Source organism: Schistocerca americana, chromosome 7 (assembly GCF_021461395.2).
Source record: "Schistocerca americana isolate TAMUIC-IGC-003095 chromosome 7, iqSchAmer2.1, whole genome shotgun sequence".
In the NCBI taxonomy this organism is placed as follows: Eukaryota; Metazoa; Arthropoda; class Insecta; order Orthoptera; family Acrididae; genus Schistocerca; species Schistocerca americana.
The window spans coordinates 311,407,744-311,434,076 of record NC_060125.1 but is presented as its reverse complement, the minus strand read 5'-3'; the positions used below and the strand labels follow the sequence as shown (position 1 = coordinate 311,434,076).

The following is a 26,333-nucleotide window of genomic DNA, read 5'->3' as shown; positions in this document are numbered from 1 at the left end:
GCACATCACACATGCATCACACTAACCTGCACCATGCTGTGTTGGCAACCACAAGCCAGGTGTCTTGCTATCTAAAGCTACCCGTAAATCAAACAGCTAACTCTACAGTTAACTCATCTGGCCAAGCAACATTTTTACAGCCCTTTATGATCCAACAAGTTACTTCATGGAACTATCTACACAAATGTCTTGTGCATTAACTCCTCTATGGCTCTAGTATGCATTTTGCTCTTTTAACATCCAGAACCTAATAAATGTCCTATTGTCCTGCTGAAAGTAAGTTACATGGCTCCTCTGTCTAATTCTAGTGTAAAGTTAGCTGTGCTGTCTTGTACATTACTTTGGGTGATTTTTGTCATTAACTGCTGTTTACAATCATACACAGGTCCCCCTGACCTATATGCTATTCAGTACTCACACTGGTACTGCGGCATCTCACAAGGTACATCACTTAAAATGTTACAGCATATATAACCAATATTGATGCAATGTGAGCCAGTAATGGATTAGGAGACAGCCAAGGATATCTAATTATAATTGTTCTCAAATCTATGAAACATTTCACTGACCTGTTTGTTATGCTATTGCTCGCTCTCTCTTCATCATATGCCGAGTCCTGCTTGTGGTTCCGACAACTGCTATCAACTGGCACCAACAAGTACACCATTCGATTTGCGTAATGTATGGCTTGACTATACAATGTTGATTCTTCACTGTTAACTAACTCAGCCTGCTTGTCTGAAATTTCCAGTCAATTTATTCATAAGACTCAAAAATACGAAAATCAAAACAGTTTTTGAATCACATAGATCAAAGTAACATTGAGTTGTTAACAGGTTTACCTGTTTCCAGAGTTGGCCAAATTCTCATTTGCTCCGCAGCAATCTCCAAGGCAGATGGCTCTTGAACACGACTGAATCCTGATCTACGATCCTTCCATGAGAATTCTTTATTCTGAAAATATTATGGAAACTACCAATTTTGTAACTTTAATTAATATCACATTCAATAGGCAGGTATTAATCATTCAGTACACAACCTTTTCTTGTTTTATTTTCAAGTGCAATCTCATGTACTGGAAACACTCTACTCAAAGGGCACAAATACTCATTTTTGTTTGCTGTTTTGAAAATGAGCACACAAGCAATAAAGAGAAGGATACAGATAGCTTTAAGCAGCAAGGGAAGTGGACTGTCCTCAGATCACAAGAGAAGTCACTCACAACACTGTGGAGACAGTAAAGACTTTTGTTGTTTCATGAGCAGATTAATGAGAAGCAGCATAATGGACTTCAAAGTAAAAGACAGACAGCCAAATGATAGTTGACAATATATATCCATATAAGTTTAACTTCAGTGTATGATATGCAATACAGTTTAAAATGTGCAACACATTAGCGCATTTAAGTAACATTTATAATTCGCTATTCAGCAGCATTGTATCTTCCATGCAAAGGATTATGATTCATAAAATGTAAGGAGCAGAATGCTGGTTCAAAAATATAGGCCTTTTTTTAAAATGAAGTGACTGATTTACCATCAATTTGGAGCAGATATAGTAGAGTTTATTTTTCAAAATATATTTATTATGGAAGGATGTGTTTTTGCAGGAAAAATACTAAACACACTTGGTTAAGTGATGTAACACATTTCTTCCATATTACCAAAACAGTGTATCCTTTCATGGAAGAGAACTTGCAAAAGTATCAACACTGTTAAAAGCTGCCTCTAAATCTGTATGGTTTTACAGCAATATTAAACCTAATCCTCCAGAATACAAGTCCAGTGGTTTGACCACTGTCTCTCCTCATTTGATTAAAGCTCTTGAAGCTCACAATATGAAACTTTATTTTCCTTACATAACAAGGAACCAGTAACTTTAGAGTTGTCCGTCTTCAAACAACACAACGGTATGCGATAGTAGGGAAGAAATTCTGTCAAAAAATAATGATGAAGTGCACAAATGTGACAATTACGTATCATTTTACTTATTGCACTTTAACATAAACAATAAAATTAAAGCTTTTACAACTAATATGAGTTAATGTCACTGACCATAACATGTCCAGGGACAACTAAGTGAATGGGAACAGTATATACTCTTCTTCATTTTTGCACTACTAAACAAATTTTCCCTATGTTTTTATTATGTTTAATGCTGAAAAGCTGAGGAAGAAAAAGACCTACGTAAGTTGCAGTAAATTCACATATTAAACAAAATACAAAAACTGAAATGAATACTGTTATGGCAGGTTTATTTTTGGTAACTATCAATGTGTAGAATGGTAATATGAATAGAAAAGAAAATTACAAAAAAGCAGTTTGCTAGAAATACTTACATCCCGAGGGCTGATAGGACTCAGAACACCATCACAACTTAATCGTGACTGTGGACTTGTTTCAATGCGGGGTAAATACAGAGCTTTAATATCCTTTTGAACGTCTTGATAAAATGCTGCCTCCCAAAACTGTTGATTCTGCCAGACCGCATGTTCCTATAAAACAGAAGTGAAGCCTCACCACAACAGCATTCTAATGTGATGTTCTGCTACTACTTACCTTAATTTTTGATCAAATGACAGGAATAAGCAACTTAATGGATATGTGTTTTTTCTTACATGGAAATTTGTGTTTTACCACAACAAATATTACTTCATAAACAACATAACACAAAGAGACTGTTAAGGAATATTAAGATACTGAAATGTGGAAAAACGTAAATTTCTGTCAGAACCACTCAGATATGAAAAGTTCAAATAAAAGTTTCAGTGGGACCTAGAATGTGGTCCTCTGTGAGAAAAAGCGTTTTAACAGGTGTAATATAATTCTGCTGAACTACCAGTTTTTGTCAAACTACGATGGATGGAAAGCACATAAGCAGAGATGTGACACTTTTAGCTGCAACATAAAACTGCTTGGAAATGTCTCTCCTTTCATTTCAGTCTTTATACTTACACAATTCCTTTTTAGAAAGTACCCTTAATATATTCAAGCATCTGCCAGTCAAAGTTTTTCTAGCATTTGAATGATGATCTAACATGGATCTAACAAACCTGTGACTATTTGTGCTGTCATTCTTTGTATACATTCAAATCCCCTGTTAGTCATCTGTGGTATGAGTACCACACACTTTAGCAGTATTCTAAGATGGGACACAGAAGTATTTTGTCAGTAGTTTCAATTGTAGATTGATTGCAATTTCCCAGTGTCTTGCCAACTAACCAAAATCTGACACCTGATTTATCTATTACTGAACGTATGTGCTCATCCACAGAGTGTATACGTGGACAAGGAAAAAAAAAAATTCCGGATTTTTCCCGGATTTCTCGGTTTAAAACACACTTTCTCCCGGGTGAAAATACACTTTTTCCATGTTAAGTGACAGTATACTCTTCCATGGCACTGAAAAACTCATCAATCCTTTGAATGTTTATGGGTTTATATGCTAACGTAGAATTTCCCGGCACTTTAGAGAACGAAACTCAGGAGGGAAAAACACATTTTGGAAGACCTTTGATGCGCAGCAACATGTACGTTGCATATTTTTGTATTATGAAGGTATAAATTTGAATTCCACCAAACACCGAATGTCACTTTCCGAAGCATTGAAATCAAGATTGCGATGCACTTTTGTAAGCCAGTCATAGCTCACGTCACGTGATCTCGCGAGCTGATGACAGCATAGGGCAGGTGATGTAGTCGGCCAATAGCAAGATCACTCTTCAGTAGCGTGAACACACAAATAAGGAAAGTCCATGGTTTAAATTTATATACATAGAATTCACATATAATATTGGTCTCTAATAAGCTGGAAGAGAAGCTAAGCTTCCACATATAATGTTGATCTTTTTTGCGCATGTTACACTAAGGCACATCACACAAACGTCCCAGTAAAATTTTTAATAAAGACGTAAATGTCTGATCTTCTGGGCTCGCATTCTTCTAAATGGTCATCCTCAAACAGCTGATTTTTAAATGAGAGTCAAATGCTTTGTGATTTAAGAAATTCATCGTACATCTCGCACATAGTTTATCTCATGTAAAAAGAAATCTGCTTTGAATGTAACGCTTCTCAGACCACCATTCGCAATATTTTCCCACGACCTGTTAGAAATAGGTTCGTTTCAGCAGTTGCAAGAGAGCGCCAGATAACAGGCGTTACCCGCGCTTGCGCAGCTACGATGACGCAGGAAGCCCATATGTTTGTACGTGCAAAACATTAAAAGATCTTACATTAAGTCATGAAAGAAGAAAGGCCGAAGAGGATACTTCAAGAGCATCGGAATTTCGTGAACCATACAAAAATGCATAATTCGGCTTAAAATGCACATTCGTATGTACATTTTCTTGGAGTACCAGTACTGTATTATCTCATGTTTTGTTCTTTATTATGGCATAATGCCATATGTGCACTTCAAATGCAGCGAACAGTTGAAACTAGCCAATAGTGTGAAATTAAACACTTCATTTCAAATAAATTGACTGCCTCGGCAGAAAAGATTAATAAAAGCCTTATCTCTTTAGCAAACCGGCAAAAATAACTTCATTGTTCTGTAAGGTGATTAATGCTTGACTGTCAGAAAGGTGCGAATAAAATCTGAAACTAACAATATATTTTAGCCTTCCATAATTATGCGCAAGTATTTTAATTCATTTGATAGCTCCCGGCCACAAAAATCAGTTTTGTTATCATTTAACATGAGAACAAACTAAGAGGAAACAACAAAATTACTGAACGTAAACACAGGTCACGTGGAGATGACTCACCTCCCCACCACAACTCAAGACTGCTCTGTGCATCAGCCCCAGATTTACTGTATTTCCGAACCGGGGCAAAATTTAAGTAGTGGCGCCCAGCCACACTTCTATACCCAGAAGCGGGAGAAGGTACTACTCATACGCGACTCACGTGCGCATGCGCAATAGCCCACCCACAACTGCTCAAATGAATCTAATTTAAACAGTTGTCACGTCACACTCATCGGAGGCAGTTTGTTGTTATAAAGCATTGCATAGTCTTCCTGGAGCCTTTGACACACTGCTGTTGGCAGACGTTTGTATGAGCATTGTTTTGTTGTTGTATACGGCGCATTTCCTTTGCAACTTAAGTTTTATTTTCATTTTTTTTCTCTCGTTCATGTTTTGTTACTACAGTATTATGCTGTTCTAGTGGGATACAGTAATATCCTTTGTTAGAGTATTGGTTCTTACCAATCAAAATCACAAAAATTTAACTGAAAACTAAAACAATGAAAAATTCCCGGAATTCTAAACAATTCCCGGGTTTTTCCCGGTTGTCCCAGGTCGTATACACCCTGTTCCATTTCATATCCCCACTAATTGTTACACAAATACTAATTGTTACACAATTACTAATTCCAATAGCGACTCATAGATACTGTAGTCTTAGTGTACTTCTTTTGTCTGCATTTTGTGAAGTGCACAATTTTACATTTTTGAACATCTAAAGCAAGCCGACAATCTTTGTACCACCCACACTGAAATAATATCAAGATGTGGCTGGAAATTTTTGTAGCTTGTTTCAGATAGTACTCCATAAAATGAGCATCATCTGCAAAAATTCTGAGGTTGTTATTAATATTGTCTTTTGAGTCACTTGTATAGAACATTATCAGCAACAGTCCCAACACGTTCCCCTGGAGTATACCTGACAATATTTCTACATCTGCTGATAAACTCTCCATGTATGAAATGGAATTGCTATTTTCATTTTTTCTAATGTTTTTTGCTTATACATTTATTAACATGTTATTTCATTTTATTTTATGTGATCTTAATAATTGAAACTATGGTGGTGTATAAAACTGTAAATCAATCTACTCGGAATTTTTTTAAATGTAATTTTAATTGAGGTGTGTTGAGTTATACAAACATATCAATAGTTGTATGAAAGAACACCAACAATAAATTTGAAGAGTGAAAACTGAAGGTGATTGTTGTGGGGTGCAAAAGAAAGTTATCATGTCTGTGGCCCATGTTAAATAAGTGATGGGTGATATGCTTTTGTTGCGGTTTTGGTGTGTACCCTGGACAAGGTGTTAGTAACCACAATACGTCTATATGCTCTTGCCCGGAGCTAAATGTTCTGAGGCTGCTAACCCAAGAAAATAATATCATCTGTTAATGATTATGACTAGAAACGTGAAATTCACGAAAATGTTCCATTTAACATACACTAATATGTTGTTTATTATTAACATGAAATGAAACTGCCACACTATCTTGAAGTACAAACTGGAACTAAGGGCCATATAAGAAGCTGCTAACACGATATTAACAGCAGCAGAGATTGCCGTTTTCAATTTTTAACATGATGATGTGCAGATATATCTAACTGCGACAGTTAAGCAATTTTCTACAGAAAACTTCTACCTTATGCAAAACACAATTTATCTGTTTTTTTTCTTTTACTTACACATGTGATGCTGAATAATAATAATAATTTATAATAAAAACCACTAACAATAGAACAAAGTCTTGGGACCGGTACAGGAAAAAAAGTGAATTCTCTTGCATACGGCAGAAATTTTCTCCAATATTTCTTTGCAAGCACAGAAATTAATAACAGCTAAAATACCAAATTAATGATGATGTATCTATTTTCTGCCACAGATTTGCTATGTATGCGAAGAGGAACATTCTATAAAGGTGAAGTGTCAGTATTTTTATTCTATTAATTTTTCTTTCTACTAATTATGGTTTCTGGCCATAAAGTCAGACAATTTTGACCCATATCATTACCTGAATACATGTGTATGCGAACTGGATAACTCCTGTGCACAATTTTCGGCAGAATGCTGTAGCTAAAGGCAAGAGTGCAGCTGCCACTCCATGTTCATCCATTGCTGAGTCATCCTGTTCAACAACATGCCATTGAAATAATATTTTCAAGTTGTACACATTTACATTAGACATAGGTAAATAGATACATTCAACCTTAGTAACACACGAACACAAACAAGACAGTTGACAATGATGGACACTAATTAATCACATACAGAAAATTTTTTTTATCATTTACAAAAATATTTGAAGAGAGAACTTTATACTCTCTCAATGCAAATGCTGAGTCCAAACAAAGACTGCAAGACATAAATCAGACTACGAAAAGTTTCTCTGCAAAAAATAGTATGCCTCCATACATTCAGAATTAGTAATAGCCAAAAACCCGCCCAACAGTGGACCAGTCTCTTCTCAAAGAATGTCTCACTGTTCACTTACGTATTTCATCCTGTCTGTCCAGATTGACAACAATAGTATTGTTACTTGTTAGTTCGTTGACAAAATCTGGACTAGTGTACCAGTTTTCAAAATAAATATGAAAACCTTTTTCAGTAAAATCGTGCAAGCTGGAAAACAATTCAATAACTTACTTCTTTCCAAAGGATAATGAGTAGCATAATTTCCTGTACAAATAATGGAGTATCACTTATATTCACAATAGCTCTCATCGTATTCATAAAATTTTATATCAAATCTGGTATGCTTTTAAGGAATAAATACTGGCAATCCTAGATGCTATTACCACACTAAGAGAAACTCATCGATCGTAATGCCCTTGTGTGATAAATAAACCAATCCGAATTTACATCTCAGATGCTCCGTAACTGGTTGAACTTTGACAGTTTTACGCTGAAAGTACTAAAGGTACCAAATGGTGTACCGTCTGCAAAGTGGCAGAATATCAACAGTAGATGAAACACTTCTTCAGTCTATAATGAATGGTGTGTCAAATGATTCATTCATAAAGAAGTAAAATTCCTGTTCTGGATTGTGGATGGTTCCCGGAACAATGATGTTTCAATTAGCATCTTCACTTCATCATCTTTTGTATATACTAATGGCAATGCCTAGACTTTGTTGGTGAATTAGAATGAGAAACTATGAACTGATGTGGACATAAACAAGTTTGATCAGCTACTATTTGGCATAAAGCCATTAACAAAATAGGTAAAAAATAACTATTCACGTCATTTTGTGTTAGTAGTGGATTCCACACATTGTTTCAGTAAACAAAAGAGTAATTAGATGAACTATCGTGCACAATGCAGATGTTGGCTAATGTTGCGGTGCTCTATTTTCAGATGGTTCCGAATCAGTGCCCCTTCAATTACCTCACCGTCCATGTCTTGCCAAGTTTCACAGTCATCATTAAAGTTATGGACCCTAGAAGCAGCTAATTAACCAATCTAAGTCCTTTCTCTTACAGAGGGTGAGGGCAAAACTGTGACAGCTATTCAAATTTGGACTGTCCTCCTGAGGTTTGAGGAGAAGGATTAAAGTAACTTATTTTCACGGGCCTGGAAATTGACCATTTTCGTATATAAGGGTCAGGGAGGATCCCCCCCAGCACTTCTAGTGAGGTGTCACTGTATAAAGTAGTTAGATGCGAAACAGACAAAGATAGTGTTCCCACTTTGAAATTGATTATAGTGGACTTTATAATTGGTAGACCAACAGTTCCAATCCCTTCCCTCCTCTGTGATAAGGAATCCCATTTCTCACCACAGTATTGACAGAACACCCTGCAACCCGTGCGGAAATCCCCTAGCCTGTCTTACATACTATTCACAAACTATCCACAATTTTATTTCTTTTATTATCATGTGGTATTTTGCTCTCATCACTTGAAACGCTTTGAGGTTCTCAGTATTTATCCTACACTTAAAATTCTGTTAAGTTGCACACTCGTTCCTACTGTACGCATCATTCTTCATTTCACCAGAAAACAGGCTGTCTTCCAAGCTGAGCCGAGGACTTAAGCTTGGACATGGATGATCTGGCGATATGATCCACTAATTTTTGGATGATGTGACCACATTCAAGTACATTAAGGTGGCTGTAAAACATCCAGCTTGTCTTATTGAGCACCCATCTTGGCAGCTTTCTTTTGAACAAAGCTCTGTTCTGGAAGGTGAATCCAAATCATGTAGTAATCAGTGGAGTAGATCACTGACTAATTCATAACAAGCACAATATTGTGGGCTGGACAGCATAGTGAAAGGTCACGGGGCAGCAAGAATCCCACATCAGTGCTGAAGTGTGTCTCATGTCACATATTCAGAAAACATAAATCATACGCAAATATACTTTAACAATAACGTTTTATAGGCTGGTGTAAGCACAGAGAGGTGAGCTATACAAGGTATGCATCTTTGACGAAGAGTGCTCCTCTTTTAGCTCTACCTCAGAGAATACAACCCTACCACACAGGGGCACTGGATAGGTTAAACTGTGTTTCTAAGAGGCACAAGTATTAAGATCTACCCTGGGCAGAACCTACCTACACTCCATCATAAAATGAGGTTTGTCTTCCCATGAGGTTTGATTTAATCATTTCCCATAAATTTCAACTTAAGTGTAAATAAATACAACCCCCACTGAGGGGCTTCAAACTTTTTAATCAGCTGGGTTTTTAATCACTCATTTCTCCTTCAGTTGGACAATGGTGATTGGGTTGTTGTAGGTAAAATGTTCACTTTTTCTTGGTTTGCTTGAAGGAATAAACTTATGGTCTTTACTTAGTTTTAATCTTCATTGCTGGCATGACTTACATAGACTAATCCTTTCTGATCACTTGATCTGTTCAACAGGGCAAAAAATTATTTATGTGCTATATAACCCTTGTTTGCCAAAGAATAGCATTGTTGTGCCAAGACATGTATCTTTTATATTTTCTTCTTCTCCTCCTCCTCCTCCTCCTCCTCCATGTAAAGTTGTACAGTCTCAAATCCAAATTTGTTTCTCTGAACAGTTCACACAGAATGGTGGCACAGAAAACACTTTTCCATCTACATGTACCGGTTAAACACATTTTCGGCAGGTCTCAGGTCCATTTCAGGGCATAGTAGTAGGTTTACAATGCTAACACTTAAAACAGTGCTGTGAGTTACAGATTTACTGCTTCACATTATCACAGAAAGCCTTTCTGTTCCTTGTTAGGGAAATGTCAGCTGTCTTCCTGAGCTTGCCACATACTTTCTTCACAATATTCTTCCATCGGTCACAACTTCACCTATCCCCTAATCTTAAGTTTAGTATGCCAATACCTCTCATGTCTCTACAAAATAACACCATTGTGATATTTGACAGTGCTGTGCATTTTTGGTACAACTGGCGATACCCCACACAATTTGGCATTACAAATCTGCTCAGTTTCAAGGGAAGTAGCAGTTTTCACTAAAAGCATACCACAAACCTTTTCTGAACAATCCCTTGTCTCTTTTCTGATGACAATGTATATATTCTGAGGAATACCGAGTCACATTACAGCCAGAGTGGTCTCTTGTATGACAGCACTCTTGGTGTGCAATCTAAAGTTGTATTCACTAAGTGGGAAGTTACCCTTTCCATGCAATACAGCCATTTTACTAGGAGAAGTTTGTGAGGATTAATCCATTTTCATCCCTTGACAGCTAGGGGAAACATTCTGGGGAGCAGCAGATGCCTCACAGGTTGTCCATTAACAACTGCTTTTCCATGACAGTCAGCCACCCCATAAACACAACATACAGTTAATTTGGAAGTGGTTTTTCTTCTCTCTCTCTCTTTTTTTTTTGGGGGGGGGGGGGGGGGGGGGCTTTCACTATCCACTGTACAATAGCTTGTGGGGTATACAGGGTGGTCCATTGATAGTGGCCGGGCCAAATATCTCACGAAATAAGCGTCAAACGAAAAAAACTACAAAGTCCGAAACTTGTCTAGCTTGAAGGGGGAAACCAGATGGCGCTATGGTTGGCCCACTAGACGGCATTGCTATAGGTCAAACGGATATCAAATGCATTTTTTAAAAGAGGAACCCCCATCTTTTATTACATATTTGAGTAGAACATAAAGAAATATGAATGTTTTAGTTGGACCATTTTTTTCACTTTGTGATAGATGGTGCTGTAATAGTCACAAACATATGGCTCACAATTTTAGACGAACAGTTGGTAACGGGTATGTTTTTTAAATTAAAATACAGAACGTAGGTACGTTTGAACGTTTATTTCGGTTGTTCCAATGTGATACATGTACCTTTGTGAACTTATCATTTCTGAGAACACAGGCTGTTACAGCATTATTAACAGTAAGTACCACAGGTATTCGTTTGACGGTTATTTCGTGAGATATTTGGCCCAGTCACGATCAATGGACCACCCTGTATATGTAGATGCATCATCTTTCCATTTGCTATCCAAGCAATTAAGCTAAGTTCCTGGCTCTTCATGAGTGCAACATACAATACAGCATGTAGTAATCACTGACACATGCACACATTGAAAAATGTTTGTGCTGGTGGACATCAGGAAGTGTTGATTGATAGCCAGCTTGGAAACTCCATGTTTTCCAAACCTGAACCTAGCAATTATGACTGAGGTCCCTAAATGCTCACCATTTAGCATCACAACAAGCACTCTAAGGATTCCTTCTTTTATATTCTCACAAAGTGGGCAACTTCAACTCCTTCCCCTCAGTGTTACCTCTGAATTTCATGAACACTGGAAACTGAGCCCCAACGTGTGATAAATTTGATATTTTCTTTTTTTATATAGAAGAGGGGGCGGGGGGGGGGGGGGGGGGGGGGGGGGGGGGGAGTAATATCTTACTCATCAGTGGCAAGGCTGTAGAGCACCAGTATTAGATGACAACGGATATTTAAAGCCTTCACCCAGACAATTTTTAGAGTGTTCAATGTAACATTAAATTTACTATATTAGAAGGAAAGCAAGATATCATTTTGAAGACAACTCAATTTGTAACACCAAGAACTTTGTAAGAAGTAACCTCAAATAACTGCAATTTCTGCTCCCTGGTGCATTAAAGCTTAGATGTATTTCATTAAAAATAATGTAAAAATCCTAGGATTTTTAATTATATCTCTTAAGAAATCATTCATCACTAGTAATTAGTATTTACACTTATGTTTGAGGCACATTTTCTGGAAACAAATTCTCTTAAAAATAGTAGAGTAAGCTAAAAGCCTTTCTCTTACACCCTCTCTGTGAAGAGGCATCATCACATTAATACTCATATCTTTACATACTTCTCATCACTAATAAGGTCTTTCACCTAAGAACCTGCCATTTACGAAATTTAAACCATTGCTGGCACACATGTAATCGCTGCATCTGCAAGAATAATACATAATACAAAACGACCATGCTTCAGTATTTCTTGTTCATATTAGTTTCTTTGACAGTTCTCAAATTTTAAAATAATGATGAAAGGAGGTATAATTATTCTCCCAAGAGAAATGTGAGAGGTGAGTTAATGAGCAATATCTTCCTCTTGAGCATCCAAAATATCTTGCTCACTCAACAAACATGATATACCTGCACTAAAATTTCAGCAAACTGTGAAATCTCATGAGGACATGAATGAAACTACATCAATTTGACCGTATAATCCCAGCCATTTTCAACGGCAGCTATTACATTCACTAATGTTCCCTTCAAAGTCTAGAAATTGACAACAGAAGACCAGTTAAGGGACAGGTAGTAAGACATTCGTACACTGTTCTCATACACAATGGGTGCAGTTTTCATGCATCATGAAAACTGCAGCCTGATCTATATCTGGGACGGCCTTTTTAACACAAATTTAAGGCCCAAGCTAAGCTTGGGCTTGGTCTCCAAAGTGTTAACAACCTTGCCAGGTCATCAAAAAGCAAACAGCACATATGAAATGCATGAGAAAGAAATGAAAGTTCATTCACAGGAGAGATAACGGCTGACCATTACTTGGCTTCTGAAACTGAAATTTCAAGTAATGCTTGCATAAAAATATAAAAGACTATACTTGGCTTTCAAAAGTGTTAAAGGACACCTAACAAACTCAATATTTACTGTACAATTCTGAGTATTGCACAATAATATCCCAGTTTCTACCAAGACTTCACAATTTGAGGACATGTAAATAACTGATACGACAATGCCAAATGAATATGAATACATCAGAAAAGACAGATGAAAGGAACCATGCACTGGAGTGCATTCAGGTGGGTAATTTTCAGCAATTGCTTGTAGAATCTTTCAACAGAAGTGTTTATGTGCAGGGAAGTGACATTGAAACTAGTGCTTTGTTGATTTCAGAATCTTATTTATTGAAGAAAAATATAACAACGTTGCCTACTTATCGTCTACAATCATGTACCTCACTCTTTTCAGATTTATATATCGTTTCAGCATTGTGTAAAGTGAAATCCAATGATTACACGAACAGTATCTTTTCTGTGTATATAAGGTGCAACAAGCTTCATCAGTTAATTGAAATATTCCTCATTTGTCCTTAAGTCGATCCCACAGTCATCCGGTTCTGCTGAAAGCACTTTTTGCACACCAGTCTGGCCATGTGTACTACACCTTCCCAGCCACTTTATTACCCATTGCCACCTCCTCTTGTGTTTCTTTTTGCAGCGTGTAGCAATTGCAAAAGCAACACAAGTGAGAATCAACATGTACGCTATGAAGGAATAGTTTTCATTGACGCATTCCAGGCTTAGACACTGCACAATAACATTATGCCATTCTGGCCCCATACTTTCACACAATATACTGTTACAATGTTATTGCAAAATAAATACTGTGCATGTGAGGGACCTTTTATTTTTTTCCTCAGAGCAGAAAGAGGGACAGACTGGGGAAGGGCCCTCACACCCCAAATCTTTCCTCCTTGGGAAAGGAACAAACAGTTCTGAAAGTTGGATATAGTTTCTTCTATTTTTTAAATATGTCTAACTGATGTACATGGATTTTTGCCTTTTGTCAGTAAGTACTCACAGGCCTGTCTGTCTCTTTTGTACTATTACATAAGTGAATTTTCCCTTTGATACAAATGAAGTGACATGAAAAATATCCTGAAAAAAGCTCAAAGAAAGTATGCCCAAGAATCAAATGTTAACCACCGGTTACACACAAACTAATAACTGTGACACACAAACATTGCAACATGTCATTATGTTACCATTTATTTACACATTATGTAAAGGATAGACCGCTACTCACCATATCGAGTGAGAACCAATCTATCCTTTTCATAATAATGCCATTATTCCATCCTGGATATTCCATTTATTTACGTAGCCATAACAAATGGTCCTCCACCCAAGAACCATGGACCTTGCCGCTGGTGGGGAGGCTTGCGTGCCTCAGCGATATAGACAGCCATACTGTAGTTGCAACCACAATGGACGGGTATCTGTTGAGAGGCCAGACAAGCGTGTGGTTCCTGAAGAGGGGCAGCAGCCTTTTCAGTAGTTGCAGGGGCAACAGTCTGGTTGATTGACTGATCTGGCCTTGTAACACTAGCCAAAACGGCCTTGCTGTGCTGGTACTGCGGACGGATGAAAGCAAGAAGAAACTACAGCCGTAATTTTTCCCGAGGGCATGCAGCTTTACTGTATGGTTTAATGATGATGGCGTCCTCTTGGGTAAAATAGTCTCCCATTCGGATCTCCGGGCGGGGACTACTCAGGAGGACGTCGTTATCAGGAGAAAGAAAACTGGTGTTCTACAGATCGGGTCGTGGAATGTCAGATCCCTTAATCGAGTAGGTAGGTTAGAAAATTTAAAAAGGGAAATGGATAGGTTAAAGTTAGATATAGTAGGAATTCATGAAGTTCGCTGTCAGGAGGAACAAGAGTTTTGGCCAGGCGAATACAGGGTTATAAATACAAAATCAAATAGGGGTAATGCAGGAGTTGGTTTAATAATGAATAAAAAAATCTGAGTGTGGGTAAGCTACTACAAACAGCATAGTGAACGCATTATTGTGGCCAAGATCGACACGAAGCCCACGCCTACTACAGTAGTACAAGTTTATATGCCAACCAGCTCTGCAGATGACGAAGAAATTGAAGAACTGTATGATGAAATAAAAGAAATTATTCAGATAGTGAAGGGAGATGAAAATTTAATAGTCATGGGTGACTGGAATTCGATAGTAGGAAAAGGAAGAGAAGGAAACGTAGTAGGTGAATATGGATTGGGGGTAAGAAATGAAAGAGGAAGCCGCCTGGTAGAATTTTGCACAGAGCACAACTTAATCATAGCCAACACTTGGTTCAAGAATCATAAAAGAAGGTTGTATACATGGAAGAAGCCTGGAGATACTAAAAGGTTTCAGATAGATTATATAATGGTAAGACAGAGATTTAGGAACCAGGTTTTAAATTGTAAGACATTTCCAGGGGCAGATGTGGACTCTGACCACAATCTATTGGTTATGAACTGTAGATTAAAACTGGAGAAACTGCAAAAAGCTGGGAATTTAAGGAGATGGGATCTGGATAAACTGACTAAACCAGAGGTTGTACAGTGTTTCAGGGAGAGCATAAGGGAACAATTCACAAGAATGGGGGAAAGAAATACGGTAGAAGAAGAATGGGTAGCTCTGAGGGATGAAGTAGTGAAGGCAGAGGATCAAGTAGGTAAAAAGACGAGGGCTAGAAGAAATCCTTGGGTAACAGAAGAAATATTGAATTTAATTGATGAAAGGAGAAGATATAAAAATGTAGTAAATGAAGCAGGCAAAAAGGAATACAAATGTCTCAAAAATGAGATAGACAGGAAGTGCAAAATGGCTAAGCAGGATGGGTAGAGGACAAATGTAAGGATGTAGAGGCTTATCTCACTAGGGGTAAGATAGATACTGCCTACAGGAAAATTAAAGAGACCTTTGGAGAAAAGAGGACCACTTGTTTGAATATCAAGAGCTCAGATGGAAACCCAGTTCTAAGCAAAGAAGGGAAAGCAGAAAGGTGGAAGGAATATATAGAGGGTCTATACAAGGGTGATGTACTTGAGGACAATATCATGGAAATGGAAGAGGATGTAGATGAAGATGAAATGGGAGATACGATACTTCGTGAAGAGTTTGACAGAGCACTGAAAGACCTGAGTCGAAACAAGGCCCCGGGAGTAGACAACATTCCATTGGAACTACTGACGGCCTTGGGAGAGCCAGTCCTGACAAAACTCTACCATCTGGTGAGCAAGATGTATGAGACAGGCGGAATTCCCTTAGACTTCAAGAAGAATATAATAATTCCAATCCCAAAGAAAGCAGGTGCTGACAGATGTGAAAATTACCGAACAATCAGTTCAATAAGTCACGGATGCAAAATACTTATGAGAATTCTTTACAGATGAATGGAAGAACTGGTAGAAGCCGACCTCTGAGAAGATCAGTTTGGTTTCCGTAGAAATATAGGAACACGTGAGGCAAGGCTGACCCTACGACTCATCTTAGAAGAAAGATTAAGGAAAGGCTAACCTAAGTTTCTAGCATTTGTAGACTTAGAGAAAGCTTTTGACAATGTTGACTGGAATACTCTCTTTCAAATTCTGAAGGTGGCAGGGGTAAAATACAGGGAGCAAAAGGCTATTTACAATTTGTACAGAAAGCAGATGGCAGTTATAAGAGTCGAGGGACATGAAAGGGAAGCAGTGGTTGGGAAGGGAGTGAGACAGGGTTGTAGCCTCTCCTCGATGTTAGTCAATCTGTATATTGAGCAAGCAGTGAAGGAAACAAAAGAAAAATTCGGAGTAGGTATTAAAATCCACGGAGAAGAAATAAAAACGTTGACGTTCGCCGATGACATTGTAATTCTGTCAGAGACAGCAAAGGACTTGGAAGAGCAGTTGAATGGAATGGACAGTGTCTTGAAAGGAGGATGTAAGATGAATATCAACAAAAGCAAAACGAGGATAATGGAATGTAGTCGAATTAAGTCGGGTGATGCTGAGGGAATCAGATTAGGAAATGAGACACTTAAAGTAGTAAGGGAGTTTTGCTATTTGGGGAGCAAAATAACTGATGATGGTCGAAGTAGAGAGGATATAAAATGTAGACTGGCAATGGCAAGGAAAGCGTCTCTGAAAAAGAGAAATTTGTTAACATCGAGTATTGATTTAAGTGTCAGGAAGTCGTTTCTGAAAGTATTTGTATGGAGTGTAGCCATGTATGGAAGTGAAACATGGACGATAAATAGTTTGGACAAGAAGAGAATAGAAGCTTTCGAAATGTGGTGCTACAGAAGAGTGCTGAAGATTAGATGGGTAGATCATATAACTAATGAGGAGGTATTGAATAGGATTGGGGAGAAGAGAAGTTTGTGGCACAGCTTGACTAGAAGAAGGGCATAAAGGGATCACCAATTTAGTATTGGAGGGCAGCATGGAGGGTAAAAATTGTAGAGGGAGACCAAGAGATGAATACGCTAAGCAGATTCAGAAGGATGTAGGTTGCAGTAGGTACTGGGAGATGATGAAGCTTGCACAGGATAGAGTAGCATGGAGAGCTGCATCAAACCAGTCTCAGGACTGAAGAGAACAACAACAACAACAACAACTGGTAATGTAGTGCCTAATTATGTTTCATTTTGTCCTTTTCCATTTTATAGTTTCAGTGGTTTATTCATACATTATGGATAAAATATATGTTCCAAGCATACCTGCAATGCACAATTCATCAGGCGAACAACTAAATCAAATTGCTGATGCTCAAGCATTGCTTTATTTCCCATCACATGTTGGGCCAATTCAGTGCACAATGCCAAACGAGCAGCTTTGGATTTTAGTGCCCTCAAAACAGCTGGGAATGTCTTACGGGCATCAGATATCTTGTTCTCAAATATGCAGTTTATACAGTTGCGCAAAACCTGTAAACAAGAACATTACGCTTTTTACAAATTAAATTTTTTTTCATTATTTGTTTTATCACAATTTGTAAACATCTCCTATCAGATCTCACCAACTATGATAAATAACATAGCTTATTCTAAAATGGTTAAACATATGCATACAAGGCATTTTCTGTTTTTGTGTAACACAATTTTTCTGTATTTGTAACAGGAAAATTGTTAATGATTTACACTATAGGAATACAAAACTGGACAGATCTACATCATATTTTACTTAACACAACAGTCATGTTGTAACTGTGTTGCAAAAATCATTCTACCCTCATTACGAATTACACATCTAAAAGGCACTTTTCTGAACACACAAAATATTGTACAATTTTGCTTTATGAAAATGAAAAACTACAAGCTAAATCCAAGCATTTTTGTCTCCAGTAACTTGAAAAATTCTCTCTTCCTCCTCTAGAGGAAATGTTGCAAACAGAAGATGCAAGAAATTTTATTCATTAAATCCTACAATACAAAAAAAGTATTCACTCTTCTCATTAAATGCTCAGATTAGTCCATTTGGCAATTAGTTCAAAGCAATTGAAATTTTGTACCATATTAGACATAATGAATGATTTTAGTAACTACAAATAAATGTGATATTTAGCAATAATAACCACAGTGCTTGTGTACAAAAATTCTCACAGCACCCGCCTTACCTCCAGTCTCCTTGCAGAGTTACCAACAATGTGACGTGCATCATGGATGTTTGATATGTGCGGCCCCATTGGAACAATTCGTGGCTGTACTGGCCTCAAGGAAGATAACCTTAACAAGAAAACAATGAAAATGGCGTTCCATAAATGGAATATAGACATGATCTAGTAACAGTTAATGTGTTAGTCTTACCATGACAAATCTGCCCCACTTCCATGGCTAGCAAAAACAAACAAAAATGCAGAATCACCAGTGAATAAGTAGTTAGTTTCTTGAAATGAGCCAGTTAATTGGAATAACCATTCTGTATACAACATACATAAATACCTACCTGGCCTTCAAGTTGTTCTTTGCAAGACCCTCCTCAATTATTGCCTGAACTTGAGAAGCATCAATGGCAGGCAATGGCGGTTGATGAATTCTGGCAAAAGCTCCTTCTGGTGGTTTAAGAATCTTCTGCACATATGGCTGTGGATTTGGGTTTTCATTATTGAATAGCTGCTGAGCTAAATCCTGAAAAGAGAGTTAGCATACCCTACAGTTCTGTGAAGCACAGAATACAATAAAAAGTAGCACTGTGAGCACAATATTTAAATGATTAATTGCAGAGAAAAAGAAAAACAGGTGAATTAAAGACACAATGTCATTATTTCAGGTTAGTATGTCATTATTTCAGGTTAGTATTTAATATTTCACTCCAGTTTTACTAGATCTAGATTTATAGTGCAGCAACACAAGTTTAACATGCCTCCTAATGAAACCAAGACCTAAGTTAGTCTTTCAACAGCTGCAGGGGTTATCCTTTCTCTGCTTAATGTACATGTGCATTAAGAAGAAACAATCACCTCTGAGGAGTAAATTTTAAAAGGACCAAGTAGAACCAAAAATCTTACTTTTGTAGTGTAATAAGACAAGTAAATCATATAGAGCCTGTGGCGATACATACCACTCCCAATGAGCAATTTTTATCCCTACATCTTCTTAGCAACAAATGATACTTGCAACTGAGAACTATGAAGTAAGATGTTGCATGAAAAATGTACCTACTGCACATACTGTTACTTTTATCTGGATGTGGTGAGCTCTACTGAAGGACAAGGTGTGTCTTTAACAAGGGATGGTGGTCACAGCAACCTCGTGAGAGAAAATATCAGCTCGCATACGTAAATAAGTACATAACGGATCGCTAATAATCTTAGTTATTCTCCTTTTTAATTCAATTCAGAATTTGTACATGATTCAATGTATCAATAAGATGTAATTGCAAAGAAGTTAATGTACGATTCATGTAGAGAATACCCACATTTGTGATGCTACTAAAATTATTTGTTACAGATTACAAAAGTGGTGTGACAATTACCAACAGCAAAGCAAGAACAGAGGATCTGCAGTCTGACAAGGAGCAAATGCCACAATGGTCTAAAATAAAAGATAAAGAAGAGCTAAATTATATTAAACATTGCACCTGAAGCCATTCCGGAATAAGTCAGCCTGAGAGGCAAAATATAATTCACTGAATTTTGTCTTTGTTTTCCTCCAAGGTCTTTCCGTAATATCCATATTTTCGTGTTTTGGGACAGTAAATGCAGATAATTTCAACTTTTTTTTTTTTTTGAGCTATACAGCAGATGTTACAGTTGCACTTGTTAATCCAAGGAATTTTTGTCAAGGAATTTTTGTCTTCACATTACATGCCCAATTTGCATAATCATTTGTTTTCCTGACCACTACACCACTTACTCTGTGATTATTTGAGCTAGTACTAGAGGTTTTTATTTTAAGTTTAAATTACTGGCGGTTGTACATCCCACAGGAAACTAAAAATACTGATTAAGTAGTAATATCAAAAGGAGGTTAGTGAACTATTACACATTATGAATACCAACTTTTTGTTACATAATGGATCAAAGAAAGAAAAAGAGAGATTTTGTGAAATCAAGAGCATGTCCTTTAAAATTAGCTGAACGTAGAGTAAAATACAAGGAAAGATTACAAGATTTCAGAAGAAAGAGAGAGAAGAACTTAGCAAACTTACAGATTGAAAAGAAAGGAAGAAAGGATTGGGAACAAGTAATTTCAAGAAAATGAAGCTAGATCACTCAAGTCAACAGAAATTTCTTATTTATTAATAGAGGGAAACATTCCACATGGGAAAAATATATCTAAAAACAAAGATGATGTGACTTACCAAACGAAAGCGCTGGCACGTCGATACACACACAAACATACACACAAAATACTAGCTTTCACAACCAACGGTTGCATCATCAGGAAAGAGGGAAGGAGAGGGAAAGACGAAAGGATTTGGGTTTTAAGGGAGAGGGTAAGGAGTCATTCCAATCCCGGAAGCGGAAAGACTTATCTTAGGAGGAAAAAAGGACGGGTATACACTCGCGCGCGCGCCCACACACACACACACACACACACACACACACACACACACACACACACACACAAGCACACACAAGCAGACATATATGATATGTTTTGTTTGGTAAGTCACATCATCTTTGTTTTGAGAAATTTCTTATTTAGGTTCATATAAATCTCAGCATATTTTAGAAAAGGCAGTGAGAAAAAAATAATCCTATTTCCAGACATTTCAACTAAGAAGAATGCTGTAGTGAAGAAATTAATTGTTCCTGTCACAAGGTTTTCTAAATGTTTAAGCAAACCTACAACATATTCATACTCCCTCAACCTTAATTCTAACAGCTGTGCAGTTCCTCTCCTCGCCCCTAAGCTTTAACGATTTATCACTTAATTTAGAGAATGAGTTCGCCCTTTACCGTCCTCAGCAGACACATTGGAATACTCAGATATCTGCGAAGCAAACTAAATGAAACAAAACAATACACCATCATTCACATCATGTAAGTTTCTTACACACAGAATACTGCCCACCACAGTGGCCAAAAAAAAAAAAAAAAAAAAAAAAAAAAAAAAAAAAAAAAAAAAAAAAAAAAAAAAAAAATGTGGCTTCACAACTTAGTGTTATTACAATTATCATACAGCAGAGAAATTAGCATCAAATTGAAAAAAAGTTCCTAGTGTTGACCTGGATTGCAGCCCGAGTTCCTTTATATGAGAGATCAAAACACAAGCTCTGAGCCACTGAAACAGTTGTACAAAGGGTGCTTGATAATTATCAACATGCTAAATAACTTACATATACTTGCTTCTTTCTCCTCTGTTCATCAGTGTCCATGTAGTTGCCATAACAGTTTAGTCATGTGTTCGATAGTTCAAAAATTAATAGCCACTGTATAGTTACTGCTACTAGAGCCAAGAGAGTACATTTATAAGAGACATTTAATTATTATTGGCTGTTGTCAGTATCAACATATGTAATCATTCACGACAAATATTTTGAATTTTGCTTTCTTGCTCTCTTGCCGAGTGTCTATACAATTCCTCAAAATTAATTGTGTAAATTGTGATATGCCTCTATGAATTTTTATGAGATAAATTAATCTGCATTCATTACATACATAGTGACAAGCCACTTGACCTAACCTTATAGATCGGGGGGGGGGGATATTTCTAGCTTTTCGGGGGGGGGGGGCGATATTTCTAGCTTTTCTAGCTTCAGCAGTGTGGGCGTGGCGTAGTTTACATGTTAGTAACAACTTTTATTATTTCAATTTGTATTTGTGCATGTAGTGATGTCACTACATTGTAAACTGAAGATTACACTTAACCTCACGTTGCTCCACAAATTATTGTCAGTCCAAGTTGATCCTACTTCACCACAATATAATCTGGGATTAGCATTTACAAAACATAAGATTTCCAAGTAAAGCTTGATCTAAGATCAAATGCTTTATATTATCATCCGTAAATCTGCTGAATTTGAGACAAAAGGCAAAATGGGTCTCATGAAACTAGACAACTACAGATACACTTTGCCGAATTTCTTTTTATTATTCAAGACAAAATTCAGAGTGCTCACTGGCCACACAAGCCAATTAACGGTTTTTACAACACGTGTTTTGAGTGCTGATAGAATATTTTCTTTTGCTATCATTAGTGATGATTTAATACATGGAAAGATTTCTGCTGCATCTTTTTACATAAAATTGTGGCTAAACTAAAGCTAAGGCTTCCCTGCCTCAAGAAGTTGACAACTTGTTTGCTTGTCTTTCCAGTTTAAAAACAAGTACACCTTATCCACTTTGTGTTCAGTACAGAAGGTCTTTTGAACAATACGGACTGATTATTCTTTCCCCATCTCAAGGAACAAGTGCAGTGGATGTTACCAGAGGTACAACAAGAGAAAGAATGTGGAAGCAGGTGAAAGCCAAAAAAATAGCACATTGGCAGTGATAAAGATTTTTAGCAATGTGCAAAAACTTAGATTCACACAAAAACCATGTTTTTGTTCCTAATAAAGATGTATTTTCTGAATACCTGACTCTCAGTAAGACTGTGATTAATATCAGACGCTTTCCTCACATTCAAAAATGTCTTTTCTGCTTTACGACAACAGTAAGTTTGAAACAACCAAATATCGTATTGCAACTGAGGACTCAACCCTTCAAACACATGTCACATATTAAGAAGTGTATACGGATTTTTCTGAGAAATCAGTTGTTGCAGATGAAGACATATACCTGAAACAGAAGCTGAGAAGGATGTAGAACTGATAAGCACTGACTTAATGAAAAGCTGCTCCAGTTGCTTCTTTTAGAACTTCATTAAGCTCACACGGCTGTTTTCAGCCTTTACATCTGGACATTATCAAGTGCTTCCGAAACTTATGCTGTACAGAAGCAACAATGAAAGATCATTTGATGTTACGTCTCAAGAAAAGTTTCAGATGCACTTGATAATGGCCTTACATCAAGGTCGAAACTGCCTGATTGAGCTTGGGGCAACTCCTTGAGTATGTCTTCATGTATAGCACCAGGTGACAGGCTGCGCTGACCAAAAACCAGCAATAAGCAAAGTGCCTGCTGGCCAAGGTACCAGCACATCCCACAAGCACCCACACTAGTCACTTCTGCCAGAAGTGGAACTTAAGACTGCCACACTTTCCAGATGCCATGTAGACCACTGAGCCATCATCATCTTCTGCTTCGATGTGACAACTCCTCTCGGCTGTATGCCCGGGAACTCATCCTATGCAACACCACATGGCTCGCATCATCGTCTGCTGCACTTTGTCTGAGTATGCACAGGCAGCAGGATTTTACACCCACATCCAGTGTCAGTGTTCCGTCACGGTTCGGTTAACGAGAGGAGTGCTACCACATCTTCGACTCCACCTTCCCAAGCCATGTTCCCACAAGGGTTTCCCTTGACTCCAGCAGCAGTACAAAATCTGGTGTCACACACCAGATCTCTCTCCTCCCTCCTACCTCCTCGACCCCCCCCCCCCCCCCCCCCCCCAAGTAACAGCATTTGGAATACTGTGGGCAGTGCAGTGTAAATAGTGCAGTGGAGTGCAGTGCACACACAGTACGAGGTGTGTTTATTACCACTCTATACCCAGCCATTTTGCCATCCCTTTACTGCCAAGTGCACCACTGAAGCAGTTTTCGGATGCTGCCAGACAATGTAAGACAAAGTATTGGAAACCATTTTTAGCCTGCTCTGTTGAAAGACTCCAATACCAGCAAGGACCTCCCGTGATTAAGAGGTAGTAACTCATCAAATTTTACCATAAAATTTAAAGAAAATAATTTTCAGGGAATACAATTTACAGTTTAACCTAATGTTCCTCTTATGTCACCTCTTCAGGAGGTCCCAGATTTGCACTCGGGATCCTCTTTCCCTTCAAGACTTCTCTTCTGGTTTCTTGTTTTCTGCCTTCTTTCCTTTACCAGGTCTTCAACTGACTTTTCAGCTGCAGAGGGGAGATGTAGATCAATTTTTCTCAGGATGTCTTAAGTGAAATATCCAAACCAAAAGCCCATTCTCTCTAATACCTTCATCCTCCCTATGTCCCCATCATTAAATACAAGAACTGCATCATTAGTTTTAATTCTGACAACTGTAGCAGATGAAAATGTGGTTTTAGGGCATCCTTTCCACATAAGTGAATTCAAAGACTCATTTTCATTCTGAATTTTGCTGTGAACACACTTTCTTAGAAGTTCAGGGTCGGCTGGAAATCTTTAAGTGGGCTTGGAAGGCTACAATTTGCAAGCCTCTCCTTCTGAATGTAATCCACAGAATTGTCATTCATGGAGCTAGTATTCAGAAAGTGGGTGTAGCAGGAAGGTCGCATCACACATATAATTATTTTTCATGCACTTAGAATGCAATTTCATGATTGAATCTTTGGTGTTTGGGAACTTCCTGTCCCCAAGTTCTACTAAAAAATAAATTGAAAATCAACATTTTCATTAATTTCACAAATGTACCCCATTAAAACATCTTCTGTAGCCTCTGTGAGAGTGGCACTAAAAATGAAAACATTATGGTTACGTTTTTGAAATCCATGACGAAAAACCAGACGAAAATGGCACATCCTTTGTTAAAATTGAACAAATTTAAAAATTAATAAATGCACTAAATATTATTCAAAAATGGAGTAAATGTTAGAGATTTCTTTAAAATTGAGACCCACAGCAGTGCTGCAAGATAACCTGTAATTTATATAGTTTCAGTTTTGCAGAGTATCACAAATTGCATTAAGAATGACAGAATTCACACAAGCCCTGTCCCTTACATAATTGGAGTTTTCAATATTTAACTAGGTAAGATTTCAAGCTTTAAGCTGAATTACTGCATGTCAAGTATTTCACTCTTCACGTATTTTTATTTAAAAAATGAGGTCTATAATTCAAATTAATACACAGAATTTCTGCAGCCAGTACATTCATGTATGTTCTGTATTTTTCTTGCCCCCTAAGAAACCTTTAATTTTCTTATTTAACTATAATGTAAAAATCACGGGTTATCCTTTATTCTCCACATTCAACTGCGAATGAATCATATGCCATTTAGAAGAAGAGATGTTAGAGTACTGGATGATAAACCTCGTGAAAAGTTAGTGATTGACTTGTTGACACATGGAATGGCTCAAAAGTTATGTACCGAAGTATATTTAGTAACATGGCACAAAAGTTATATTTTCTATTATTAAATGATACTTTATTTAAAGATTATCTTCTCATTTGCTTTAATATAATTTCTTTAACTGTTACAAACCTGAATATGGGCAATTAATAGGCGTTGATCCTGAGCCTCCAGGCGAAATAATTCACTAAGACTGCTGTACAGTTCATCCCACACATCGCAAGGCCTCCAAGGTGGACCACGTTCAGCCACAAATCCAGTGAAGAACATGCAGTCCAACACACGAGTTGTGAAATCACAATCCATCAAACATCTTTCTCCTAAAAAAGCTGCCTGTAAGCAATGAAAATAATTTTACTACATATGAAATATCACTTTAGCAACTGTGCATTCGCCCTTCTCAGGATACCAAAGGAAGGAAGATTTGAGTCTAATGTCCCAACAACAACAATATCATTAGAGATGGAGCTCAAATTCAGCTTGGGGAAAGGTGGGAAAGGAAATTAGTTATTCCCTTTCAAAAAAACCATCGCAGCATCCACCTGAAGTGATTTAGGGAACTCTCAAAAAACCTGCAGCTGGATAACTAGACAGAGATTTGAGCTGCTATTCCGGCAAAAATGGTTATACATTGCTTACAGTATCATTCATGCATTGCCATGTAATGACAAAGTGTTACTGAGGCATCATGATATTCACCCGAGTCAAATCTATGCATGTTATGGCTCCCACTCTTCCATAATATATATGATCAGGGCTGCGTTTATCAGTACATGCAAGTCAGTTCTTGTATCGAGTCTTCTAATTCAGCCCTTCGTTTGTCACAACTTGGATTTTTGCATTTTCATCAAGAGTTTAGTTGCAGCATCTAGTACCATTAATAGCTGCAGCAATTCTAAGTCTGTTTGAACATGGAACTATCATCTGGTTGAACAGAAAATAGATGCTTGTCAGCA

At 37.5% G+C, this 26,333-nt stretch overlaps 1 protein-coding gene across 1 annotated transcript in view; it reads right to left on the bottom strand.

Annotated features, from left to right (window-relative positions):
* LOC124621841 (myotubularin-related protein 13) overlaps positions 1-26,333 on the bottom strand; it is a 232,503-nt gene that overhangs the window by 141,259 nt on the left and 64,911 nt on the right. The window contains exons 8-15 of the mRNA XM_047147285.1: positions 25,510-25,710; positions 18,683-18,864; positions 18,354-18,462; positions 17,458-17,664; positions 6,762-6,875; positions 2,339-2,494; positions 843-954; positions 570-738 (exon numbers count right to left, since the gene is read on the bottom strand). Of these exons, the coding sequence (XP_047003241.1) occupies positions 570-738; positions 843-954; positions 2,339-2,494; positions 6,762-6,875; positions 17,458-17,664; positions 18,354-18,462; positions 18,683-18,864; positions 25,510-25,710 (1,250 nt within the window). The remainder of the gene's footprint in view (positions 1-569; positions 739-842; positions 955-2,338; positions 2,495-6,761; positions 6,876-17,457; positions 17,665-18,353; positions 18,463-18,682; positions 18,865-25,509; positions 25,711-26,333) is intronic.